The 17,734-nt window shown below is 43.1% G+C and overlaps 1 protein-coding gene across 1 annotated transcript; it reads right to left on the bottom strand.

Moving 5' to 3' along the window:
• Positions 1-16,667, bottom strand: LOC111852398 (transmembrane protein 151B). Its single transcript, XM_023828279.2, has 2 exons — positions 15,887-16,667; positions 1-5,479 (listed from the first exon to the last, which is right to left on the bottom strand). The coding sequence occupies exons 1-2, from the start codon at positions 15,989-15,991 to the stop codon at positions 3,917-3,919; spliced, it is 1,668 nt and encodes a 555-aa protein (XP_023684047.1). The 5' UTR covers positions 15,992-16,667; the 3' UTR covers positions 1-3,916.
• Between the last annotated feature and the right edge of the window lie 1,067 nt (positions 16,668-17,734).

Below are 17,734 nucleotides of genomic sequence, written 5' to 3'. Positions count from 1 at the left end.
TGTGGAACAATAATATTATTGATAACCATGAGACACCTCCTTGCACAATACATACCTGTAGCTATGTCTTCATTAAGAATCGTTTCAATTGAGATAAACCTGGAGACTACAGGTCAAAACGTATGTGTAGACATGTCAATTTGATTTTTTTTATCTGAGCAGTGACAATTAAATAGTGAAATTAAATAGTGAAATTAAAATGGACCACAAACAATAAATTCAGGAACAACATTATTTAAAACAGCTTACTTAATTTTGGGGTTCGTATGTCTTACTATGAAAAACTCATGCTTTCTTCCTGAATGATGGATTATTTGTGGGCTTATACTTAGAGTCACAGCGTTTCTCCAGGTTGCGATTCAGCAGTCCAGTGTCATTTGAAATCTGGTGATATACAACTTGTTTAATGGAAGTGATTTCTTTCCAGGATATTCATCTTGGTTCTTTGTGACCACTTTGGTAGATTGATACCCACCAGCAGTAAGTGATCTTCTCCAGTTCAAATCAGTGGTACTTTGTCACCATGAGGCTCAAAACCCCAAGTCTATGCAGCACACTTTAAGATTATGGTGCACTATTGAATATACCATACGAGGGACATTGTCCAAATTTTGTAAAAACTGTGATTTTTTTGTGTGACGTTGTTGACTTGATAGCTTGAAAATTCATATAACAACCAAACAATGAATCTCTATGTAAAACATATTGCATATTTTGACCTATTCAGCACTAAATGCAACCACATCAGGGTTACCTGTCTGTGAGTACTGCACGTAATGCCCGCTCACAATGAACAGTTCCACCTGTCCTAGTCACAAATGGAACCCCTATTTTATTACAAAGTACCACATTCATCAAGCGACATACAGAGAATGATAAACTAACCAGTACACCTACTCTCACATAATAAGATCTCATGATGCAGCACTATTCATCATGTTTGCATCACTATCCAGACGAGTTTCAAACAGATTACATGTTAGATATTTATCTAATTTTACAGCTATTACGATATTGTGTAGGAAAACCAGTAAGTAATGACACATTCCAAATATCCATATACTTGTGCTAAATATGTGAAATCCTTCATCTGCTTAGATCAGTGTTTCCCATTCTGGTTGTTGGGAACCCACAGACAGCGTGGCTGGGAGCTGGGAGGGAGCAAAAACGTGGACCGTCTGTGGGCCCCCGAGGGCCGGGTTGGGAAACACTGGCTTAGATGTTTGAGTATGCCTCTTACTCAAATCCAATCAAATGCTTTGTCAGGGTTCTCAGTTGTTGATGTATCAGAACATGTGGATGATGAATCAGCACACAGCTAAAGTTTGTAAAATATAGACATATCGGTAATGTCCTATCTGCAGCAGCACAAATGAAACAAATTTATTGGCAAAAAGGAGGTTTGTGTGGACAGATGCATTGAGGACCTCACCTATATATGCGACGGCCTAAGTGCCGTGTAACCCAGCTTTATGTTGTTTACACTTTTAAAATAAATTTTCTCCTTATCTGTAGAAAACTCTTTCCTACATTTCATGTCTGATAAATATTATTGAAAACATTTCATAATATTCACCTTTTATTACAAACAAATTGGTACATAAAATATTTAGTCTTACAGAATTACATGGGAATTCTGGGGTTCACAAGACATCTGGACCAGATGTTGATTAAACATGTTGTTGGTCCCCAAGTAGTTGCACTGGGCACTAGTGTACAGAATTAGTAAATTTGTAGAAAAATAAATTAACTAACTCACTGGCTGCATCTTCTGCCTGAATCTTTGCTACACTTTTCTCTCTGCATCTGAGTGCCTTTGGGCGTCGGATATGAACTGTTTCCATGGTTATAACCTTGTCTAGAAGAAGCCCACTCATGTCGTAAACGGACTCCCATGGGATTATGGGATCGTATGCACATAGATTTATATGGGCAAATGCGCATTTAAAAAGTTAACATTAACATAAGCATTTGAATAACCTCACTCTTATGCCTCTTATGCCTCAACAAGTAGAGCACTGCGCTACCAAACTAAAGCCTCTGGGTTTCAATCGGAGGGAGCACACATTAATTGTAGCTCTCCTCTTAGTCGCTTTGGATAAAAGCATCAGACACATGAAGTTAAATGTATCTAAATCACTTGTGTGGTTACACAAACTGTACTGCAAGATGTGCAAACTTTTAGATTTTCAACTAAATTAAAGTATGATAACAAATAAGGCATTGTCTACCAAAGACTACAATTACAATATACTTGGTCATTCATGTTGGAACTCCACACAAAATTGTGCTACCGCGTTGTAAGTCCCAACCACTTTTTTGAAAGTGATGCCTGAACCGGTGAATTCTATCAAAGAAACATGTTGCGTATTTATTTCTAGTACATCTATGTATTAATTATGAGCCTTAAGAAGTTGCACATTCAAAACTCAATAAATTCACAGGAAAATAAAAAAGTAAAATCCCTTAAGGCATGGTCCTTTTAAAATGAAAAAAATACCATAAATACCTCACTTGTTTATTTCTTTTCTGTGTGACCTTGTTTCTGAATGACTGGCTCATGATGCTATGTGTGGAATAGTTTTTGTGGATGACCTCTGCACTTGGATTATTAACTGTACATAGTGAATACCAAGAAATATATTAGTGGAAAAAGACATCATACATCTCTCTCTAACATGCTCACATAATACAGCTTCTTCATCATAGGGTGTCAAGGCCTACACAAGTAACCTTGTTGTTAGTTACTCTGAGAGGAGGGAGATCCACCCTGAAAGCAGAAAGTGCTTAAGCTGTGCAATGTGTGTTTGTCAGGATACTTATTATTAATTTTTCATTCTGTACTGTTGGCCATGTAGCATGTTAATGTTTTTTATATTGATCTGATGCCACTGTTAATCTGGAGTTGGAGTATAGAAGGATCATGCTGGGTTAATCTCTGTCTTACCTTATGAAACCTTACTCAAAGTCATCATGAAGAATGCTTCTTAAAAATGTGTTTTTTTTGTACATTAAAAACATTGATGAATGTTAACTGACTTAAAGAACCTTGCAGAATTGATCATATAAAGTGAACAAAATAAAACCATTTAAACGTGTGAAGTTTCTGGGAATCTTCTGGACCTTTCTGAGGTCGACACCGCAGCTGAGTCTCTGGAAGGAGCACGGGCATGTGGTGCTGGCTGGTCTGAGACAGCAAACAGGCACATTTATGGGGAATGGAAGTGCAATTGCTGAACCGCCGCAAATTCGGAAGACTTGAAAGGAAACCCTAAATTACACTGAATGAGTTATTGTGTTCAAAGCCACTGCGAAGCCACTGCGAAGCCACTGCGGGGGGAGAAACAGCCTCAGGCAGGAGCAAAATGTCTATACACTGGATTCCAATTAGTCTCATAAAAGGTAAAGCAGGGGTGGGAGGGCAACTGCTAGTGCAATCATAAGAAAACAAATTGTACTGTTGAGGCTGAAAGGCTTTTTCTTGGGGGGGGCGGGGGGTGCAATCAAGAAAGCCAAGAGGACCTTACAATTCTTTGCTTATAGCTATGATGGTACAACCTGGCACTCAGGAAAAGGTTACCTCAGCGTGGAGGCTTTTATGGACACATGGAGGGGATGTGATGTGAAAAGTTCCAGCACAGAGCAAAGGCAGTTTGCACATTTCCTCCCAGACTCAGTCATTTCCTCCCTCGTGACTTGCATAAAGCACCTTAAGAATGAAATGACAAGTCGCTTGGGAATATTATTCTGTAGCCATTTGTGTCTCGAAGCCCTTGTGAAGAGGAGCCTACTGATATCCAGCCTCAGCTTCTGCTGGAAGGGTGCTGGGTGATCAGAGTGGCTTCTGGTTATCTCAACAGGCAAGTACAGAGCTTCAGGTTTGTAGTCAGTCTATCATGTGTCTGGGCTGAGGCTCTCAGAGTGAGGTCTCCAAGCAGCAGGAGCCCCGTCGAATATAGTAACGCCGCCCCTCCCCCGACTCTCGGCAGCCTTCGGGTCGGTGGACGATCAAGACGGGGAAGAAGTGAGCGTCCCGATATGTGGGTGGGCTTTCGTTCAGTGCCATCTGGCTGGAGTAGGAGCGGCAACACTGCTCATCCAGGCAGCAGCGGTCCGTCAGCGTGCTGCTGCGGCTCCTCCAGACGCCCATGGTGCGCCGCGAGCCATACATGCGGCAGAGTGAGAAGCGAGACGTGTCCAGGGAGAGCCGGGAGTGGAAGGCATGCCGAGAGAAGATGGAGGAGCAGCTGGAACTGAGGGTGGCTCTCCGGGGCCTGTCCTGGAGGCGGCAGCAGTGCTCGCAGTCCTGGATCAGCGTCCCATAGCTGCGTGCCACGTAGCTTTCATGTAAGAAGCAGTTGGAAGACCTGGTCTCCCCTGAACCAGAGCCACCTAAATTCATCAGCATGGCCTCGGAGTAGCTGGGGATCAGCTGACGATTGGACCGGATGTGCCACTCCAGCTCGGTGCTGTCCGCTGTCTCCACTCGTGGGAGGCTGTAGCCGCCATTGTGCAATGGGCCATCATCGCCCGATGGAGAGGGACTGCTATTGCTGTACTCTAGCCCAAAGAGCTTCTCCACATGGTAGTGCACGTAGGCCGTGCGGTACTCAATGAGGACCCGCAGAGGCCAAGACAGCATGAGCAGGGCAGCCAGCCAGAAGGCTACCTGCGAGGCGTACCACGGCAGGCGGTCCGGGTCCACATAGGCGATCAGGTGCTCCTTGAAGTCGACATTCTTCAGCTGCATGCCCTCACGAGCCTCCATGTAGTCGTCTAAGCCCTCAATTTCGGAGAAGAACCGGGCCCGTTGGCTGAGGTAGGCGTTCTCGGGTCCGGTGCCGGCAAAACTGAAGCACTTTGTGAAGCGCAGCCGGGTGGCGGGGTGGCCCTCTAGCCCCCGCAGGTCCCTCGAGATGTCCTTGACCCCACAGTGGCTGTAGTCAAACTCGCCCTCAGCCACATGTGTGTTGACCCGCTCGTGGTAGACCTGTGTGGTGGTGTAGGCGTCCCCATTGCGGTAGCGGGTCACCTGCCGGGTCCTGCGCACAAAATGGTAACTGATGGCCTTCCACCAGACGCATGGGCGCGCCCGCCGCATGCGAAGCACCCTCTCGTACACGCTGTCCACGTCGGCTTTGCACTGCAGCTCGCTATGCGCCCGGCAGTGCCAGCACTCCACCAGGTACACGGCGTAGAGCATGAGCAGGAAGGCCAGGGGGATGTAAACGTAGCCATCGGAGCAGGGGCTGTCGTGGTATATCATCGAGCGGCTGCCCATGCCGCCGCCGCGCACTGAGGTGAGGGATGCCGTCAGGGACGAGGTTGCCACGGCGTCGAAGCTCAGCTTGGTGACACGGGTCAGCTGGCACCAGGCCACGGCGCCCAGGCAGCCGTACATGAGCAGCGACAGCAGCAGGCAGCGCCAGTGGGATTCGCGGCACATGGAGGCGCTGAGGGACTGCTTCACGGGCCACTGCTGTGGGGATACACAGAATGAACGGAGGGGGAGGGGGTGCTTATACCGGTGTACTCCACCAGATTGCTGTAAGTGACAAACAAGAACAGTTAAACCAGCTCTTCTGTGGGGGCTCAAGGAGTGATTTAATGAACCCGGTAAAAGCGATGTGGCTGCAGTGCTTTTCACAATCCCAAGTGCTTTAATGCACTTATAGTAATTGCATCTCCCCCTCTAGTTTGGCCATGCTGACACGCTATTAACATTTATGCTGTGAAATCTCGAATAACCTGATAAACTGCAGGGCTTGCAGCTCACTATTTAATGCACATAATACCTCACATACGTCACACGGTACGAGACCTTAAGTAGTGGCTTTTTATCCCTCTCATTTATCCCTTATTTAAGAGGCAAATGTTACTGTATTCAAACAGGGTTCATGAGTGGTGGCTCAGTGGGTAATGCTGTGGCCTCCGAGCCGCGGGGAAGCTGATTTGATTTCCTTAATCTGCTCGGTGTGTGTCTGTGTGTATGTGTATGTGCTATGTGTAGATTACATCCTGGGGACCAAATATCCCCACAATGTGATAAAAACCTGTTATTTTGGGGGGCATTTTTTCAGTTCCCCCAAGGGGAAACTCAATTTTGACTACTTGCAAAAAAATTAAAATAGTTTTGTATTTTGTTTGGTTATTTACGGTTAAAGTTAGGGCTGGGTAGGGGTTAAGGTTATTATAGTTTGGAATAGGGTTATGCTCATAGAAATGAAAGGAGTGCCCCCACAGTGACTGGAATATATTAAACGTGTGTGTGTTTCTGCATTATCTCCACACACTCTTTCCAGTTTCCTCTCACACCCACACAAGATGCGTGGTTAGGTGAACGGCAGTGTCTAAATGGCTCATATTGCGTGGAAGAGCAGGTGGCCGGTGACGGCCTGTTACTCCGTACAGGGTGTCCCCTGCCTAGTGTCCCCTGTCACTCTATACAGGGTGTCCCCTGGCACTCCGTACAGGGTGTCCCCTGCCTAGTGTCCCCTGTCACTCCGTACAGGGTGTCCTCTGTCTAGTGTCCCCTGTCACTCTATACAGGGTGTCCCCTGCCTAGTGTCCCCTGTCACTATGTACAGGGTGTCCCCTGCCTAGTGTCCCCTGTCACTCTATACAGGGTGTCCCCTGCCTAGTGTCCCCTGTCACTGTGTATAGGGTATCCCCTGCCTAGTGTCCCCTGTCACTCTGTATAGGGTGTCCCCTGCGTAGTGTCCCCTGTCACTCTGTACAGGGTGTCCCCTGCCTAGTGTCCCCTGTCACTCTGTACAGGGTGTTCTCTGCCTAATGTCCCCTGTCACTCTATACAGGATGTCCTCTGCCTAGTGTCCTGTGATAGTGTGTGATCCTGTACTGTAAGCTACTATGGAAGATGGATGCTTTAAACAATGAAAACACATGTCAAACAGAGGAGCACAGGAGGAACACTTTCTATAACAGATCCTCCCCTCACTTTCGGGTTAATTAGCAATGTCAAAGCAAAGAGGCTCCAAACAGCACGTGACAGACCCCTTCTCTAAGCCCCCCACAACTCCCAGACACTAATTAGCGTGGAAAAAAAACAACCTGTGATTAACTAAATCAGATCCATTGCAAAAAAAATTATTCCGATTTAGCTGGAATCCTCAATGGAAAAGAAGTTAAGAATAAAAATTGTATAATTTTATAAAAATAGTATAGTTATAAAAACAGCTCAGTTCTCAAAGGGAATTTATGAGAATTAAATGACTTCTTGTCACAGCCACTTCCATTTTCTTAATTCCAGAAAACAGGAATGCACAGGATGTTGAAAGCAGTTTTATTCCCACAGTAATACTAAAATTTGATCTGATCTAACGCCTGAAAAAAGATTGTCTGGTTTTCATGCGCACGTTTCTGCAGGATGAGCAATGAACCCTGTGAATGAGTCAGAGGGTCAGACTGGCCGGTGACAGCATGTTTGATATTTATAGGGCTTGAAAGGCTTTTAAGGAAGAAGAGAGTGATGGGTGTTATGTAAATAATTGAGAAGGCCCGTGAAAGTGAATGGTGAATATGACTAAAAGCAAGCAGGCCAAATCAAATTATTCCACGAAAACTGCTCACTACATTTGCCATATAGCAGACAAGAGAGGCTGGAACTCTGCTATCGTTTGTAAAGCTTAGCGATTTACAATTAGCATCTGCAATTAGCAGTGCACCCCCTTCATATCAGTGTCAACGGGTCACCTGTTCACGTGATGTTATGTAATCCAAGGATCCAGCTGAAATTATATGATGTCCACAAGAGGGATTTCACAAGAATCCAATACGGCACACCCACCGAATGCAGAGATTTCTGTAGGAATCACACCAAACGTCTCAGAAACAGCTCACAGCTGCAGTTCTGACTGGCGATAAATTGCTCCTTTTTTTCGAGAGCTCTTCTGTGTCTATCCTGACAATGACTTCACGACTATGCACAATAAGGCCATGCAGGAGGCTAGCCAGGAAACTGGCAGCTGCTTGGCGACACCATTAACTCCCACCAGCCTGGCCCCAACCTGCTGGAGCGTGTGCCTCTGATCTCTCAGACTCTCGAATGCCACAGCACCCTGTTTAGCTTGATGAAAACACACCTTGATCAAGCTGCGGAGCAGATGCCGCTAACCGCTAATGGTGCCGACAGAGCCGGCAAGCGGCACTGTGACTTTAAGCTCTTGGGGGTTGGGTCCCGTTCGAGCTATGGGGGTGAATAAGGTCTGAGGCCTCACAGATGAGCGTGCAGCTTAACGACGTTTTAAGTCAATGAGAATTTAGGGGGGGCTGCCCACTGTCTATGGTAGGTGTATATAAAGCCAAACATATACTATCAATTTATATCTTACCATATTTTCCGCACTATAAGGCGCACTAAAAAGCCTTTGATTTTCTTAAAAAATAACAGTGCGCCTTATAATCCAGTGCGCTTTAAACGTGGATTAATTTCTGTTGTGCATACTGAACTCGAAGCGATTTGAATGTTTTAGTATGACTTTGGTAAACTGCAAAGCCGCACCACTAGCATTAAGGCTACAGTTATTGTTAATAGGCTGACTTTTGATTTAGCGGTATAAGACTCTTGTTTTTTTACGTGTTAAAGAGTAGTGAAGACGCTCATAAACGTTTGAACAATGTTGACAGTCATTGTGAACACGTGATGTAAAATACATTTTGGTTGACTGGCTTATCTGACTGTTTTAAAGTCTTAAAGTCCGGTGCGCCTTGTATGTGGAAAAAGTTTGAAAATAGACCACTGACTGACGGTGCGCCTTATAATGCAGTGCGCGTTATAGTGCGGAAAATACGGTATATGTAGCATCGCGATTCAAACAGGCTTTTAGGCCTGAATGCTTTAATGTGATTACGTGATTAGGACGTTCATCCTTCACCCCAGAGAGTAGGGGTAGAATCCCACTGTGGTCAGATCAATCCATCTGGAGCACCACAGCATGGCACGCCTGCTAAGTACTTCCTAAATTAGATGCAATTTTATCACATGCTTTGTGTAAATATCAGGACATGTGAAATTTAGGGAATGAACTGGTGAAGTCACGTGGTGGTACTGATGTAGAGATAAAATATAACTGTTTATTGTATAACCATGGTAACCATAGGTAATCATGGGATGCATTATAAGGATAAATTTTAAATGTAAACATGAGTCTATGACAAAGAATAGGGTGTGGACTGACCAGGACAGGGTAAAGTCGGTTGGCAGGCCAGTTCATTCACTTTACTTGTCTCATTATCAATCAAATAAAATTAAGTGTCCAGACCCTGATATCCTGATGTTCACACACCATTGCAGCTTTTTTTCCAAGACCTGCTTTGTTTTCCTGTTTTTTTCTCTGAATCTGACATGGCCATCTCCTGTCCTCGGTCCCCCTGACTCTTGTTAAATTGGTCTCTAACAAAGACTGAAAATCACAGCAGAGGACCCTCTTGCTGCTTGAGTCAAATAAATTACAAAAATGCCAGAAATGAATTTTCAGTTGCACAGCATAACACAAGTGGTGCAGAGCAAAACCAAAGCACAGAGGAGTCTACAAAAGCCATTCACAGCCTGCTAACTCTGTAATTAGAGCAAAACAACAGGATATAAGTTGTCATTATTTATAATTAGCCAGCTCCAGCTCCCCAATGCAAACAAAACAAACGAAAATGTGTTTTTCGCAGATGACCCGGCAGTTAATATTTACTTGTTGTACAGACTCATTTTAATGAGATGTCTCACTGCAGATTGATACAAGTTTTTACCTAAAGACTGTTGGGAAGGCTGATTCATCTTTGGGAAACCATCTAGCTTGAACTAATATTTATCAATACAGGTGGGTATAACTGGTGCATACCAAGTTATGTCTTTCTCATGCCCTGCAAGAGCCTGAAACTTCCTATTCAAGTTTAGGGCTTGTCGCCGTAGCGATGTCCATTAGGACCCACCACTCTCTGCAGGCCTGACTGGGATTTCTTCCTTCCGAAAATCCCAATCGATCTATTTCCCATCACAAAAAACCAAATGTTCCACAGTATGTGACAATGTTCCATTTACTTTCACTTTGATTACTGGCTATCTGTAGCATTATATATAGTATTAATAAGGTAAAATTGAACTTTTCCATAACACGCAAGGGATTATTTTCATTAAAACATAAAAAAAAGTTGACAGAAATGAAAAATGTACTGTACATACTGAGTTGAATCACTACATTAAAAAATAAACATTTACCTACCAACAGCAGAAATACTTTTAAAAAGTTGCCAACAAAACATTTGCAGTCTCTTGTGGTCACATCTCCTTGGTGCCACGGTCTGTTGAAATATGCTCTGACCTATTCAATTTCAGAGGAAATCCATCTCCTCGTCCTGGAAGATGCAGTGCTGGCTATTTTGAAAACCAGAGCCATAGAGCTATTCTTTCTTGGTCCTTCATCATACTTTCATCAATGGCAAGGCACTCATTTAGGCTGTGACTATCTCGTCTGAAATAATCCCATGTAGTATTTAATGTCTTCTATGGTTATAAAGTATCTGTAGTAAACTCTACCTTTTAAGGCTATTGGTAGGTTACATTTTTAAAATTCACTTTGCAGTCATGTTTTGAGACTCAGCATTTACCCCAAGCTTCTCTATGAGGGATAATGCCTAGCAGATTTTCATTCAGTCAGTCCTTGACTTAAATTCTTTCAAAGACTTTGTGGAATCCACTGAGATGTAGCAACCCCCATCTGGCACGCCAAAAGGCTGCCCCCCCGAGGTAGGGTGCATGGGGTGATGACTCCCAGATTGTGGGAATTGCTTTTCCAATTCTTTCCTCCTGGCAGGTCCACAGTCCCTTGAGAGCACCTCCGAATAAGTCAACCCCCCCCCCCCCCCCACTACAGACCTCCCAAACATATCAATGGGGGCACCCTGAGAAATAACGACCTGGAAAGTGGGGGTTAAGGTGGGGCAGATAACAAGTCACAATGGCAGAAACATCACCCTAAACATCACCAAACAAACAGCACTAACAACTACAGAACCTCTATTAACAAAAATATAACACATTCTGAATTTCATACATCATACTTACAACCAGGGATGCACATAACTGGTACGCAAGTACACACTCTCCATATAAACCAATATGTATGGCAATTTATTGTTGTAACAGAACAAATGCATACTTATTTTATATGCATATGCGCTGCCATGACATGATACCATGCATTTTACCCTTTATACAGCTAATTTGTACTTCATTCGTGGTACAAAGGTTAAGGTGCATGGTAATTTCTTGTCATAGCAGGATAAATGCACATAAAATCAGTACACATCTGTGCTGATATGGCAAGAAATTGCCACACGTATTGCTTTATATACGGCAAATGCGTACTTACATACCAGTTATCTTCATCTCTGCTTATAAAACCCTCCATTGACTAATCTTGATAATTATACAAATACAGCTCATATAACAGATGTAGGTTGAATGATTAGGCTGTACTTTAATGTTCTTGTTTAAAATGAGCATTATTTGGTCACTTTCTTGACCATTGAGCACAGCAAATTTGCCTCCTGATGATAAACAGCCCTTAGACTGCAAAGTGGATTATCTCTTTCAAAAAGGAAAAGTGCTCAGTACTGCTTATTATTTGTTTCACGGTTAATATCTCCGATAACTGAGTTCTGGGCTCAGTGATCTGCATCGCCGGCTTGGCGACAGGTCTGCTAAGTGCTGCCTAGAAACGTCAGAAGGTACCCAGCAGGACAACAATGGCAGGGGGGCTCTCCACTTCAGAGCCACAGCGAATTGATCAAAAGACACGGATGAAGCAGAGGCCAGCTGTATTCAGCTAATCGTATAGATTAGCCAGTGGCGTGTTGAGGTCATAGGTGACTGCGGAGAAGCTGCCGACACTGTCGATGGATAACGAGCTGAGGTCCTGCAAATGGCCGGCCGTGAGTCAATATGATCCTGAACGGGCTTATTTCAGCAACATCGGTAGAAAAAAAAAGTACATGAGGCAGAGAATTCCTTTGGGGATTTCAGCAAAGCTACGGTTTCTGCACGCGGAGTGGCAGTAAATCTGCACCCGGCACCAGACAGAAGCGCAGTAAGCATGATAGTAAGACAGAACACTATTACAGCTTGGAGGACACTACCCAAACCAGCGAAGCACAAAAATAGCCTTGGAACATGAAAAAAAAAACAACTCATGTAAAGAGTTAAGCATTCATTATAGGGTTGTTACCAGGGCCATTGCCAGGGGGGAAAGTAAAACAGATATGTTTTCTGGGGTCTTGGAATGGAGGGAACCCCAGGCAGTAAAATTTATCAAGGAGGATCACCTCCCTGGTCCACAAGGGGCCCCAAGTTGACATTTTGTCAGGGGCCCCAGAATCCCTTGCTTCTGCCCCTGATTGGTACAACTGGCTTTCTGGTAATTTGTGGTAGTGGTGCCTAATCATTTATTACAATTAGCTAGTGGCAGACAACTAGAAATGTGTAGTTCGATGAGAATGTATGTAAGACATATAAGTTTTTATTGTATATATCACCTTTATGTATACAATGGTTGTGATTCTGGGGGTTATCCTAAGGATCGATGTTATATTTCAGGCACCAGTGAGTATTCTGGTTGTAACCAAACGCAATGCAGCAGAGAGCAGTAGAGAGCTAAGGGCATCTTCCAGACAGGTAGAACCATGGTGAGGGCCGGTCAAAGCAAACCGTCAGCAGGTGCAAAGCCCCTCAAGCCTTGAAGCCTCCATCTCCATGGACCTTTAGAGAGCTTTACTATTAGATATGCGGTCTCCTGTCCTGTTAAGAGAATGCTGAAAAACAGTAATAGAATAACTAAGACAGCTGCCCTCTTCTTGCCAGGACCTGCTGAATCCCAAATGCAGCACAAGCTGGCCACTCGCTGGAAGGATTCGAGCACTAAGTGACCCCTCATGGCAAGACCCAGAGATGTGGGCGCACACACACCAGAGCATGTGAGCGAGGAGCGGAGCGTGAGCGAGGAGCGGAGCGGGCGGAATTTAGTCAGAGCGCGGAGAGGTTTTTTAATTAAGGCTGGAGCGGTCGCTCTGTCTCGCTCCAATTTCGCTCCGATACCGCTCACACTACGATTCTGAGGCGTGTCCAAATCTACCCAGAATTCATCTGTACAATTATCAAGACTGTTACACAAATTGGCCGAGATGGAATTCGCAAAGTATTTCACAAAGGAAACTGATAAATCATGCAAGTGTAATATTCTTATCAAACGTATAGATGACAAGAATGTAGGGCAAGAACAACAATGTGGTGAAACTGTTTCAGTGAGTAAAGATTCACTTTGGAATCATTTTTCTCAGAAACATGAGAGTGTGCTACGCGAACAGGCAGAAGCCAGAGCAAATCGTGAGTAATGTGTATGTGGTTGTAGCATATCAAGTCTATAAAGTAAATTAAAGTATAAAAGCCTATAAAGTAAATATTGGTAATCAAATAAATTCGTTTTGTCATTTAAAATAGGTCTAATAGGATTTTTTAAATTTCACGTAACGCTGTAGGCCTACGTGAAATTTTATTTTATAGAGACGCAGCAGCAGCATCGACAGAAAATTTAAAACGTGGATGCTTAGCTTGTATAGTCTTTAGGCTATTAAGCCCACTGATTCCTTTATTTTTAAGTCTATTTTTGTTTGGAATGCCATTGCCAAACCTGTCCGTTATTGCTTATATGTTGCTTAAAAATAGATATTTTCTGTTCTGAGTGGCAATGTTGCCGTTGCTCATATTTCTTTATGATATAAGGCTTCGGTTTAAGGTGACATTTGTTAGGCATGCAGATTATTTGTCCCTCTTTTAAATTGGAGCGATTTGACTGGAGCGGGAGGAAATTTTAGTGGAGCGAGGAGCGGTGTTGAGCGGAGCGGCGTAGTGCGAATTAGAGCGGAGGAGCGGCGGAGCCAACAGCCTTGTGAGCGAAGAGCGGGAATTCTCACCGTTCCATTCCGCTCACATGCTCTGACACACACACACACACACACACACACACGCACACACACACACACACAAAAAAAAAAACACAGACACTAGGATGAAGTTTTAGTACACAGTCAGATAACAGGCAGACTGATGGATGTCTCAGGAATTTTTCCCTAAAACCTAGAAAGCATACGATTACTTTGCCATGCTATGAAAATTTTACTTTCTCAGAATCAGTCTACAGCACAGCACATAAAACAAGATTTACTTATATGTCTGGTTTTTCCCCTTTATGAAATCACTAGCAGGTTAGGGTGTTGATAGTAAACCACAACATTTCAATTGATTCTCTCAGGGATTTATTTGTGAAACCTACTGGTTGTCAAACTTGTGTAAATGTGTCTGACAGTTAACTGGCACTCAGTTACGGCTTAATCATTTTTCAATAAAAATCTGAATATTAGAAAACCACTCAGACCAAGTGAAAGTAATGCATCTCAAGAATTTGGCATATTGTGCAGAAAATAATGTTGAGATTCTGTGTACAATAACATTGTAACATTGTATAATTAATTTGTAATTATGTTATAATTGTGAAAATGTGGATATTAAAAGTAATACAGTTAAACTTTTAAAATGTTATAAAAAAATTCTAATATGAAGCATATAAATATTATTTTTATAATATTTATTTGACCTGCTTATAATAAGTAGGACGACAGGTTTAGCACCTTGTACTATCCATTGTAAAGAACCACTTATTCACTGACGGGTCACAACATAGCTGAAGTTCCTTCCCAGGATGACACTGTTAACAAGGCAAAGTACACCCTGGACAAGATGCCAGTCCATCAAAGAGCACATTCAAACACACCCACAGCCAATTTAAAGACACATGTCCTTCTAAAGTATGTCTTTGGACCAGACTACCTGGAGGAACCCCAAATGAATGTGGATAAAACATGCAAATCCTACAGGAATCAAACCAAGAGCCAAAGAGGAGCAAGGCTGCAGTAGGACTCACGACTTGCTGACAGTTAAAAGGCGGCAGTCCTATTCAATGTATTTTTACCAGCAACACATAAACAGCAAGCTTTTGTCAGAGTAAAGGTCCCTCTCTGGTACCTGTCCTGGAGCTGTTTTGGACAGAGCCTAAAAGAGACTTGGCTCTATGATTTAGAATTTAGTCTTGGCTTGGCTTGGACACCCAAAGGCTGGACACTTGAAGATGAAGTCAATGTATTTAATTTGGCTGAACTTCAAAAGTACTCATCTGCTGAGCCAGCAATCTTCACAGGCTGAGCTTAGCTACATGAATGGGATATAGATGGCCAACTAAAGGCTTCCTGTAAAATTACCCCCTCCCCTTTCCAATCATGCAGTACAGAACAAACCACTCAAAAAAACCATCGGGGAAATGCTATAAACTGCTGCAGTTCAACTGATCTCATACGGAAAGAAGAAAATAAAACAACAAGCACAAGTTTAGTTTTTGATACGTTGTATTAGTCAAATATCCATTTCAGCTTGATCTGCAGTGTCATGGCCATATGAAATGCCAGTGTCTCTAAAATGAATATTCATTACAGTCAGGTCAGACTGATATAAAATTGTCATACGGACAAGGTGCAGGTGTGAGTGACCTCAACAGTGCGACTGCACCGTTCGCACCCTCAAATCATACAGATATTCTGTTAATGTATATTTTTCCTTCAAAATTGCGTATAAGTACTGCTGCAAGCATATTTTGTTAAGATAGGTCAAGTAAAATGTTACAGTCTCGTGTCACCTAATCTAATATTTTAGCCGGGTCAGCAGCCACAGGTTTTTATGTGTTAATATAAAGATAGCGGTCGTATCTCCTCCAGCGGTTATCTTGTCAGAGGCATATAACAGGCGACTTCATTCCGGGTACCGTCTCACCTCTTCCAAGGCTTCCAAGCTGGTCGGGGTATCCTCGACTCCATTTGGGCTGTTGGGCGCCGTGTCTTCTGCAGCAGTATCAGTTTCCAACTCGGGAGATAACATCCTGCTGCCTTAACATTGCAGACGCGAGGTACCAAAAGCCAAACTGTTCCGCACCCCACTTTAATTTCGGTCCGCTTCACTGCTTTCCCCGTCCCGATTTGCCGCTGGTTCGCAGCCAAGGAGGACGGGGATCCCGTTTAGGGTGCTTCCATCACAGAAAACAGGGGGCGGGGACGCTGGGACTGCAGAGCCTGTCAGGCACATTCAAGGACAGAGGAAATCCCGCGAATTGTGTGTGCTGCACTGGCCACAACAAATAAAAATGTACACGCCATCTGGACACAGCCAAAAGACATAAAAACGATGCACACCGCCAACGAAATATTCTCGAGAAAAATCAGAAAACTTGAAAACTGCCGGAAAACACAGCCGCAGCGCGTATCTCATAGAAGCATCTAGGATGGTCACCCTATATGTTCAGCACCTGATAACGTGCACCGCTGTGAAAGTGCAAATCCACGATTTGGAATCCAATTGTCCTTGAACAAAATTGCAAGATGCAGTACCCTCTGGGTTAACAAATGCCCCCCTTCAGCTTGTAACTTGAGCGTACCGGCCCCTAAATATGAATAAAAATGTTCAGACGTTTTTGACGTTGACTCTGAAGTGGAAAACTCAATTAAACAAAAGCAAGACGCGGATATCTCGGTATCTCTGTCATCTCTGCCTCTGTGCACCGCACAGCTCTGTCCTCTGATCTTTCTGCTTTTTAAATCTCTGAGTGCATTACGTGTATATTCAAACGATGTAATTGGAAGGCACATTTTACTGTTATAAATAACGGACCAATTTCTGCCTCTAAATATAGATGTTCAGATAAGCCTTTCTGCACATCATTGTTGTAATGAGCTGTCATCTTTACACTTCTAACCTTCCTGATAGCTTTAATTCTGACTTTTTCCCTCTGACCTCGCTCATTCACAAGATTTTTTCACCCCAGAACTGGCGCTGACTGGATGTTTTTTGTTTATTGCACCAACTCATGACACTGTAATGCTTGAATATCCCAGTAAAGTGACTGTGTTTGTGATACTGGAACCATCATTAATTGCATATGAATGAACAGCAATCACAGCACATTAAAAAAATCCCTTGTATCTGGTATCTTAGTTGTTCTGATTTGTAGTCCAGCACTATGTGAACCTCTTCACTGTTTTGCCTATTGTATATATTCAGTTCCAGCCACATATGCTTCGTTGCATGAACAAACAAGGCAAGCCCATTAAAGAACACAAGAAATTTACAAATGAGAGGAGGCCATTCGGCACATCAAGCTCGTTTGAGAAGAATTCAACTAATAGCTCAGAGCTGTTAAAATCTTATCTAGTGCTAATTTAAAGGAACACAAGGTTTTAGCTTGCACTATACTAAAAGGAAGACTATTCCATTCACTAACTTCATGCTGTGTAAAGAAATGCTTTCTATATAAAGATATATAAACTGAAAGCGGAGTGTTTATCCTTAATTGATTATAAACTTTAAATGTTGAATTGGTGATTAAAACGCATATGAGCTACCTACTAACAGAAGAACTGAAATATTTTGAGTAACAATATTTACTAAATATTAGTAATAGACCAGTCATCTGATTCAACACGAGGAGTGTTAATTTATTAAATGAAATTGTAGTATTAATTTGCTTCAGCCCAAGATATCTTTAAACTCAAAGGAAAGGTGACTCTGAAAGACCAAATTTGGGAAATCATCAGACAGCAAATTATACATTTAACCTCCGTTGAATAT

This window comes from Paramormyrops kingsleyae, chromosome 14 (assembly GCF_048594095.1).
Source record: "Paramormyrops kingsleyae isolate MSU_618 chromosome 14, PKINGS_0.4, whole genome shotgun sequence".
Lineage (NCBI taxonomy): Eukaryota > Metazoa > Chordata > Actinopteri > Osteoglossiformes > Mormyridae > Paramormyrops > Paramormyrops kingsleyae.
Note: the sequence above shows the minus strand (reverse complement) of the source record. Positions and strands in the feature narration are given on the sequence as shown.

Coding starts and splice junctions, on each gene's coding strand:
- LOC111852398 (XM_023828279.2), bottom strand. CDS start 15,991: ATGTTATCTCCCGAGTTGGAAACTGATACTGCTGCAGAAGACACGGCG. Junction 5,480..15,886: donor GCTTGGAAGCCTTGGAAGAG/GTGAGACGGTAC, acceptor GTATCCCCACAG/CAGTGGCCCGTGAAGCAGTC.